This window comes from Phyllostomus hastatus, unplaced genomic scaffold, assembly GCF_019186645.2.
Source record: "Phyllostomus hastatus isolate PE091 unplaced genomic scaffold, TTU_PhHast_1.1 phas_contig_34, whole genome shotgun sequence".
NCBI lineage: Eukaryota > Metazoa > Chordata > Mammalia > Chiroptera > Phyllostomidae > Phyllostomus > Phyllostomus hastatus.
In genome coordinates this window covers 60273820-60284128 of record NW_025333857.1, presented here as the reverse complement: position 1 = coordinate 60284128, position 10309 = coordinate 60273820, and the positions used below count along the sequence as shown (strand labels likewise).

Sequence of the window (10309 nt, the reverse complement as noted above, 5' to 3'; positions counted from 1 at the left end):
TATATACTTACTATGGCTTGAATGCCTATTACATGTTGGGGCTTTATACATATTGCTCCTAATTCAAATAGGTACTGGTATTGCCTTTCTATAACTGAGAAAACTAAAGCTTAGGGACGATTAAAATAACTTGCTGAATATCACATTTCTAGTAAGTGATGGAGCCAGGATCCAAACCCAGGTAACACTTGACTCCAGAGTCACCTCAAGGCTCGCTAGTGAAGTTCCCAGAGGCTCAACTCAGGGCCCCTTGCCTGACAGCATAAATAGAGCTAAGGGATTGTGATACAACACGTCAGCTTTATTTATTTTCTTAAGACTTATTTTTTAGAGAGGAGGAAAAGAGGGAGAAGGACACCCCCAACTGGGGACCTGGCCTGCAACCCAAGCATGTGCCCTGACTGGGAACCGAACCAATGACCTTTGGTTCACAGGCCAGTGCTCACCCCACTGAACCATACCAACTAGGGCCAACAAATCTGCTTGTAAATTCAGAAATCCCTGGTATACCAAGATATTTGCACCTTCATGAAACCCTGTCTCCTGTGCAGAAGTTCATGCTAATCTACCATGTATTAGGTTGCCACTTTAAGTAGAGCAGGAGAATGAAATGAAAACATAAAGGGACCATGCCACTTCAAGACTGGCATTAAAAACTGATGATAATGGCCAAGACTCCATGTGCACAATGAAGAGACCGCTTATTCTGATATCACTCTGGGTAAAAAGACGTGCAGAGAATCACAAAATCAAAATATTTATTTTGTTCTTTTGTACATGGCATTGTTAAAACATTCCCACTACTGCAATACTGCTCTCCAGGAGCTTACAATCTAAAGCAGTCAACATTAATTGTAGAACCAGTGATTAAGGCATTATATCAAATGCAGACTTTGTATCTTTAAATGTACCTTTTGAAAGCAGCAGCTGGACAGGGCAGGATCAAAATTAAATGGCATGTAAGTGTACCCCCTGCCCCATCTCCTTCAAGCTCCTAACTCTTTGTGGCTAGAACTCAAGACCAGTGCCCCACAGCCGGGAAGGGAATTCCAGACAACCTTACCATAGAAATATTTAAGAAACCTTAATCTCTTAACTCCCTGGTGGACATGGAGGATCCGTTTGTGAGCTTTGTGGGGCTGAGTGTTTCTCCAGCATAGACTGGAGAGACCACTAAGATCCCATAACTGCAGACGATACCAGGTGGCCCTTTACCCAACCTTATAGAAATTCCAGTGGGACAACTGTTCCTTGACACATGCTTAAGGTCTCTACCAAGTTTTACAACTTCCAGCTGGTAATCTACATTCACTACGTAGTAAGGTCCACTGCATCAGGAGGGCTAGGGAGGTTTGATAAACAAGATACATGCGATGAAAGACATTATTTTTTATCTATGAAAGACAGAAAGGGGAAATGGAGGGGCCCAAGAAGCGCGGATACAGGCTTCAGATGGATCTGCACTGGGAAGAAACGAGCATTTGGGGGTCTAACAGGAACAAAAGCCCAACACTAAATTCCACATGAACAGACACAGAAATGAAAGTCAACAAGATCACTATATTATCACAAAGAGCTCAAGAAAAGGCTTTAATTTTTTTTTCTCCTTCACTAGCTTCTTGCTTTGGCAACCTCCTCTAAGAATTGCTGGAATTCAGGTTTTTCAGAAGACTCTTATCTTGAATACCTATCCCAAACTGATGTTTCTCTCTGGGAATTTCAAATTCATAGCACTTTGTCTAAACTGGCCTTGATTTTTTTTTTATCTTAATGATAAGGTCCTGTTCTACAAGGGTATTTCATAGCAGCTCATGCCAAGATTTCTAGAGAGCACCAGGGTAATTACCAAACATTCTTATTTCATTTCTCAAGGTTTCATTACTCCTTGACTTCTGAGGCAATAACGGGCTATTGACACCTTAATGTTGGATTTGTCAGTACCTGTCACTCTTCTCATGCTGAGTAACAGCACTACAGGGGCTGGAATGAGAAAGCGCAAAACTCTAAGCATTGATTATTAGGTTTTAACCTCGATCCCGTAGGCTCACCACCCTCTCTTGGTTCAAAGCCATGGAAGTACACATTCCTTGCTCCAATATTTAACTGTACCTACAAAGAAAGTACAAACTTCAAAACCACAACAGAGAACAGGATAGCTGTTCTGTCTTCTGTCCTGAGGCACAATTGGAGTCTAGCACCAAGGAGGGCAGGATTTAACAGACCAGCACAGAAGAGTCACTTTATGGAGGTAGTTTGGACTGGGAACAAAGCTGCAGTGTGGACTAACAACTGAAAACATAAAAGTCCAATGTGATTCTCCCTTGAGAAAGGAGGTTTTGGCCTCCTGTGATCTAATAAAGCCCCAAAGAGTGACAAAGATGGCCAGTGGAGGATGAGGATCTGCCTGGCATGGGTGTGGGGGCCAAGGAGCACCTGGCCATCCACAGACCACACCCTCGGCCTCTCCGAAGACAGGGCTAGACTTTGGGCTAGACAGGGCTTGTCCTTCTGGCCTATGGCTGGCTAATTTACACTACACATCAAAAGTCTTCCCCAATCTTTAAGCTATTTCCAAGAAACTACAGCTCTCTAAAACTAAGGGCCAGTGATTCCATACACGCCGGTAGAAGTTACTTTGGCTGCGGCCCTTTATGCATGTGTAGTCAGGCACACGTACACACAGCTGGAGCTGAACAAATGTTTGTGGAATGTTTAAGTATTGACCAGCAGCATTTAGTACATGAGTGAAGCCCAGACATACCGCCTACCAATCAGTAATGCAAATTCCTATGCTTAGGTTCTCAAAGTGTGGTCCCCTGACCATCAGCAGAAGCATCACCTAGGAACTTGTTAGCAATGCCAGTTTTGGGCTCTGGGTTGAGGCCCAGCAATTAGTGTTTTTTTAATAAACGTTCAAGGTGATTCTCATGCATGCTACAGTTTGAAAACCACTGGTGTAGAGGCAGATGCACAGAAACGGGAGATAATGGTTCCAACTCTTGTGCTACATTCAGTTGGGGCAAATCAAGGTACCAAGTCAAAGTAAAATGTCAATGGCTTGATTTTAAAACATCTATTTCCATTGCTTCAAATTGACTGTCATCTTTTTTTGATTGACAAGTTCATTGTAATCAAAATGTTCAGTGGGAACACAACAGATAAGTCAGCTACTCATAACGTGCGTTTCCACAAGCTCCAGACCTGTACGCAGTCTCAAACCACCCTCTGCCCACCACAAAGAGTTTGGTGCAACACATCACACCCAGGGGAAGGCACAACGTATTTCCACTCATCGAGTCCTTATTTTTTAATGTTAAGTTTGGGTTCTGGGTTTAGTTGGGCAAGAATTTCCCTCAGCTGCCATGAATCCTAGCTGAAGTTAATCCATCCCATCACTGACCCAGGAAAAACCCACCAAATTCACAGATTGTCTATAAAAATAAAAACAGAAGACTAAAAAAGAAAGCAGGTAATCAAGTCATCGAATAGAAAGCTACCTGGATTAGACAAGAACATGTAACTTGGATCTAAGATAGTGTTGGAGGAGACATCTCATGGATCACTTCACACCGAGAAATGGGAATCCCAGGGCAGGAAAAAGAACAATCATGGGGGTTATCACTTTAGCTCAGAGACTGTAAGTTAAACCTCTGTTGAGCAGGTGTGTATATAAGGAGATAAGGAGCAAGAAGGGAAGATTGTAGTAGGAATTATTTCTTCCAGTCTTGAACTGCTTCCCACTGCAATCGGTAAGGCTGCACCATGGAGTTTGACATTAATGGCAATGCTCTGTGATGTCCACCACCACTGCCTTCTTCCAGCTGAAGAGAAAGTACCCTGTGCCGGCTCCTGCTGCTACAGCAATGCAGAGGTACCCATTGTAGGTCATGAAGATGAGCATGAGGAAGTAGCTGATGACCACCTGGATGATATGCAGCACTGTTTGCAGGAGGTGAGGGAAGCTCAGCATCTGCTGTCTGGAGAGTAAACAGGGAAATAACAATCAGAGAGCCCTGGGAGTGTTCAGACAGCTCTGCAAAGCAGAAGAAAGGGGGAACAGTTGCCATGAAAGCTTGAACTGGACTCCCTCACAGCCACGTTGGTGGCTCTTGGGTACTTGTGTATGTGTATGCTGTTTATTGGTCCCTGGAAATGAAACATGATAGGGTAGTCAGGTTTATAAGCAATGGCTGGTTATGGTTGTAAGTCAGCAGAAGGAGCCCTCTTTGGGAGTTGGGGCAAGGAAGGAGACTTAAACCCCTGACTGAACTCCATCTTGGATCCTGATAGGGAAGCCTAAACTTTTCCACACTTATTGGCCTGAACATCTTCAGTCCTTCCTACTTTGCAAAGTTCACATTCTAAAAAAAAATTAAAATAGAATTGAGGGCTGGATAGTATAGTAGAAAGTATTGGGTTGGTCAAAAAGTTCGTGTTGTTTTTTTCCTGTAGAATAAGACACATTTTTCATTTTCACTAACAACTTTATAGATTTGGATATTTTGAGTATGTCAGCTATGTCCCACATGGTAGAATGCTGATGGTTCTCAATTAACGTCTCGATTTGATCACTATCAACTTCAATTGGTCTACTGTGGAGCATCTACCGTGGAGAAATCTCCAGCACGAAACTTCACAAACCACTTTTGACATATTTGAACAGTCACAGCACCTTCTCCATATACTGCACAAATCTTTTTTGTGTTTCAATTGCATTTTACCTTTCTTGAAATAATAAAGCATAATATACTGGAAATGTTTATTTTCCTCCATCTTCAATATTAAAATGGCTATACAAAAACTCACCAATTTGGAGGTTTTTTAAAATACATGCTGATATGACAGCTGTCACAATACAATCTAACAAAGTTGTTTCAAATGAAGTTAAAGACAACCAAGAACTATTAGAGACATCTTATGGAAAAAAATCAAACCATTTTTTTGGCCAGCCCAATACTTAACAAAGGATCAGGACATCTCTCTACTAATCCCCTCCATCACTTACTAGTTGTGTCACATTAGTTATGTCACAACCTGTTTGGGCTTCAGTAAGCTCTTCAGTACAATGAATAAATAATGTTGTGTTTACTTGAGAACAGGATATACTGGTCTGCAGGACTGCTTGAACTCAATTAGATTTCAGACCTACATTTCTATTAAGATTGAATCTCAAAATGCATTTGTCAGTCTGTGGGAAAAACCAATAGTCATTCAAATACTTTCTTTGATGGAATACAGACACTTGTCCAGTCTTATACTGTAAGCAAACTGAGACTAGAACTGGGAAGGTACAGTTTTTTAGAGAAAGAAATCAATTGGATTCTGCCATTCTTCTATACCCTGACCTGAATTTCTTTTCTTAACTTATTACTTTGGCAAGTATTTTACAATATGGATTCCTAACCTCCTTCTAAAGTGACTAATACTTACAATTCAGAACAAACATTCCTGTTTGCAGAAGGGTTCCTATCATTCCTCCTTTGGCCTGTTCATGACCCACAACCACAAGCTTCCAAAGACAGTTGATGAAGGTCATATAGACTCACTAACTCAAGAAGGAGGCTATTGCAAATAAAATAGATGCTTTGCTGCTCAGCTAACCCAGTTCTCCTGAACTTCTATCTGGATCTGTTCGATTTTCTTACCCAACAGTTTTGTGTGTCTCCATAAGAATGGTTCCATTTGGTCCTGGGACAGGCATGGAATTGTAACGAATGCTGACTTGTGACTTGCGCAGCAGGCTCTCTCGGGCTATCTTGAGTCCTTCATAGAACATTGCTAGTAAAAACACTCCCACAAAAGCTCCAGCCATTTCTAAGTAGAGAAAGAAAAGATGGTGGTACTGTCAAACATTGCAAAATCATTTGCTGATGTGCTGTCTGAGCTACAAATACAACACAGAAAAGGTGCCACTCTCAATTTCTGAATACATTATGCAAATGAGGAATAAAACAACTTAATTTAAGTGCTGACTCTTTTTCTTGAACAGGCATTTCAATTCTAAGTCTTTCATACTGGGAAGCACTGGTAATGCTAAGAGTATATTCCAACTTCTGATTTAACACACCACCTGAATTAAATACTCCCCCTCCTCCCAGATAAAATTCGTTTTGTGGATCAAAAGATATAACTGCACCTAAAGCAGTCCAACTGATTACTCAGCTTGAGCAATTTGAAATTAAGGCACACCAACTCAACATTATAGACACAAAGAAAAGAGTATTAGTTCCCCAAAATCTAGGACTGACACTAAGATGGACCGTGCCAAGCAACAGAAATGATGTAGAGCACAGCTCCATACACTAAAAGAACACTGAGCTAGGCAGGTCCAGGAGGTCTGGGGTCCTGTCCCAGGTCCCCACACTAGTTCTATGTTATTTAGGGCTAAGCACTTCACTATTTGAGGTTTAATTTATCTGTAAAATGGCAGCAGTTTACTAGGTCAATAGCTTTTATTTTTAATTTTTTAAAGGTTTTACTTATTTATTTTTAGAGAGGAGAAGGAAGGAAGGGGAAGAGCAAGAGACAGAGAAACATTGATCAGCTGCCTCTTGCACGCCCCCAATGGGGACCTGGCCTGCAACCCAGGCATGTGCCCTGACCTTGAATAGAGCTGGCAATTGTTCGGTACGCAGGCTGGCACTCAATGCACTGAGCCATACCAGCCAGGGCAATGTAGCTTTTAATCTAAAGTTATTTTGTGGTATATATATACATAAAATGCTTATATCATTTTAACTTGACTATAGTCTTATGTCCCTGGCCAATAACATCAAACAAGGAAACACTGGGAAAAAGACGAAAGGAAATGAACTGCAAAAGACTCCTATCTGGTAGCTAAATTATTTTTTAAGAAATTCTAAAATAAGCACTGTGTATCCCTACCTATGAAGCAACATGGTTGTGGTTAATAACCATAATGATTAAGTAATTACAACAGAAAGAGATGCTGGGTTTCCAGATTCTTTCCCACTGTTTCTCATGTGACTGTTACCTTCTAACACCACCTGATAGTTTACTCACCTCCAGCTGTATTGATCACCAAGCCGGAAAACAATAGTTCCACATTCTTAAAGCCAAAGTAGAAGGTCATTTGCTGTTAGAAAACCAAAACAAGTCAATTAGAGATGAGTGGAGATTCTAAATGAGAATTTCAAGGAAAGAAACTTAGAACACTTAAAGTAGCAGATTTGTATAAGAGATATTCACTGCAGTGGGAGGTTCCCCCCTCATTTTAGCATCACTGTAACAGGATGCAGAGAGGGGGTCCCCTGAAAATAGGAGAAAACCCCCACAATCCTTGAATGAGGAAAGTGGATGATACTTGCCATGTATAATGTGTTTCTGTATACAATGCATACTCACATTTTTGGCCCAAACTTTCAGGAAAAAAATTTTTATTTTTTCAATTCAGTTTTTTATTTTTTATATTTAGAAACAAAACAGATTGTCGGGAGCTGACCAAGAGCCGATCCTTGACACACTCAGGTTGGGTGAGATGCATCTGCACAGCAGAGGCAACTCTGGCCGGATCTCCTGTCTATCTCCTCCTGTACGCCTGTCCCTGCTAGCAACAGGTGGTGGGGTTTTTAGATACCTGTGCGTTATAACAAAAAATCCGCAGGATGCCTCTGATTCTGCACGAAATGACTTGTTGACCACAGAATAGAGACCCCTATCAGCCCTAATGCTGCCTGCTTCCCCCACCTGGGAAGTTAAGGACAAAATTAAACTATGGGCAGACCAACTGCCAGAACGCTGGAGGAAGCTGTTGCTAGGAATGTTTCTTAGGGAGTCACCACTTGAAAGCTTAAGATTTATTAGAGCCACTATCCCTCCCATACCCTGGACAGGAGTGTATAGAAGCAAGAGTTCTAGTTGGAAATAATAATCTCAATACATGGGAATGAACACAAAACATACCCCCCCCACCAAGATGTATAAATCAAAACACCTAGGCAAAAAACCAGTTACCTAACTGAGACAAATTTAACCTCAATGGATAATAGTTGATTTCTATATACCTAAAAATCACCCCTTACACCCTTTTAATTTAGACCAATCCCTAGAATCTTAATAGACACCTAGTTACTAATTGGCACCCGAAAGTTTGTGCCTGTATAGCTTCGTTGGCTAACTGATTAATGACCCTCTTGGTCAGAATAACCTTTGTTTAATATGGTTGATCTGTGGGACCTCCTGTACTTTTCGGTTATTTCTTTAACATGATCCATCTGTAAAACCTGTGTTTTTAGAAATTATTTCTATGGCAACTGTTTCTGTTTTAATAATCACACTATGCACTGAATGTTGTCTTACCTGCCCTATAAAAATAAGGATTGATTCTTCTCGGTGAGTCAGTTGGGCCTAAAAAGCCTGGCTGTCCTCCGGCACCCCACCGGGTGTCTCACTTCATTTGCTTCGCCTTAGCTGTGCATCCTTTGGGACCCTGAGACCCCGCCAACGCTGGACCACGGCAACAGATTATTGTATTTCAGGGTATTATTTTGAATATGGATATCATTACTGCCTTCTAGAGTTACACTTTTAACATATAAGCATAAATCAAAGAATTTAAAACATTTATATAGATACAGAATCAGTACTACCCATGTATAATGTGCATCTTTATTTTTTCCTAAAAAATTTGGGCAAAAAAGTGCTCATTATACATAGCAAAAGATACTTTGCATAATAACGGCAACTTACTGGCCATGTCTTTTCTGAAGACAAGCAGACTACCACCCAGGCTGAAAGGTGTACGTGACTTTATGAGTATAGTGACTCATGACACAGCCAGGGGAGGCAGATGACCCTGTGTCACGGGGAAATCTTGCCCTGACTAAAGATGGCAGCTGGGAGGTAAAAGATGCTGGGGAACTGGCAAAAATGGCAGATGCTAACACATCATAGGAGGGGCTAGGTATGAGGTCACAGGGAGTTCCAGGCCAAGCATTTAAATGAAGGTGGGCTAACAGAGAGGCACGGGAGTTTGCCATGCGATCTGGTGTGTAAGTAAGAGAATGCCACGAGGTCTGGAGTAAGAAAGAGGAGGCCCGCTGGGAAGCCTGCCTGGAGAAGGTGGCGGCAGAGCTGATGGACCTGTGCAGGGACCCACCGAGCCAAGCACGGATTCATGAGGGGTGCTTGGAGCTGGCCTGAACTGTGACCAGGAAAGCTGAGCTGCAGATTTCTGCTTTTCGGAAAGACAGTACCTCTGACTGGCATATTCTGAAACAGGCCTGGTTTGGCAAAAGGAGGCAGGATCATGTGTTTTTTGGGTGTTCCAAAGGGAACAGGACATAATGGCAGAAATCTGCCATTATTCTAAGTCTGTATAACCTTTAAATAAACAAGCTCTTTCCTTTTTCACCCAGCCCTTGCGATGGGAGTCACTCTTCTTGGCGGGGTTCTGTAACATCACCACCACTGGCACTCTCTACAAGCACTCTCCTTCATGCCTACCATCAACTCCTGTCTTTTTCTCTTTTCTACACAAATCACAAAGACCAGATTTAATTTAGAAGAGGGTCTATTTTGAAAGAAAGAAGGAGTACAGAAGAAGGGAGCCCTGGAAATATTGTTTCTGCTGTGACTCTGTAATTAACCTGCCACATGATCTTGGGCAAATCACTTATCTGGGTCTACCTTAGTTTTCCCTCATAGGTAAATCGACCTTTAAATAACAACTTTCTAGTCCTGAAATTCAATTACTTCTATTATTCTATTGCCCAAGTGTGTGAGAGAATCCGGGGCCCTCTCCCATGGCACTCACCATCATCATCATGTTGCTGTCACCCCCGCCATGGGAGTGGGAGGCTGACGTGTCCGGGTGATGGTGGCCAGCAGTGCTGTTTTCCACAGGGCTCATCCCCATATGGTGGGAATGGTCCATTTTTCCAGTCAAAGTTGAGAGTCAGCAGAAGAGTCTAAGAAAAAGGATTATATATAATAACATAAGGATATTAAAATCTTGGTTATTGATACTCAGGTCTGTGTGGGACGTCACCCACTGAATGATGCTCTCCTCGAGTCTTAGAATTATTTTTTATACTCTAGAGATGGAGAGAGAAGTTACTGAGCTCATGGGGGTCATCTCTGGAGACTGTGGCAGAAAGATCTGTACTCTGAGTTTCAGAAATCTAACCCTTCTTTTGCAGAATCATTCCTTTAATAGATGTGTTCAATGTGTGTTCAAATTTAAGTACGAGATAAGGAGAATAAAAGTAGTTTCTTTGGGTTGCAGGAAGCAGACAATTTTTGTAATAATGGACAAATCGATGCCATTAATGAAATTTAACTGCTCTTG

General features: G+C 41.7%; 1 protein-coding gene across 2 annotated transcripts in view; it reads right to left on the bottom strand.

The window, feature by feature from the left end:
* Positions 1-741: 741 nt before the first annotated feature.
* SLC31A1 (solute carrier family 31 member 1) overlaps positions 742-10309 on the bottom strand; it is a 32428-nt gene continuing 22860 nt past the window's right edge. For both annotated transcript variants that reach the window (XM_045840531.1, XM_045840532.1), the window contains 4 exons: positions 9776-9929; positions 7024-7096; positions 5646-5814; positions 742-3977 (listed from right to left, as the gene is read on the bottom strand). In XM_045840531.1, coding sequence (XP_045696487.1) covers positions 3776-3977; positions 5646-5814; positions 7024-7096; positions 9776-9895 — 564 coding nt within the window. In that variant the 5' untranslated portion in view covers positions 9896-9929 and the 3' untranslated portion in view covers positions 742-3775. The remainder of the gene's footprint in view (positions 3978-5645; positions 5815-7023; positions 7097-9775; positions 9930-10309) is intronic.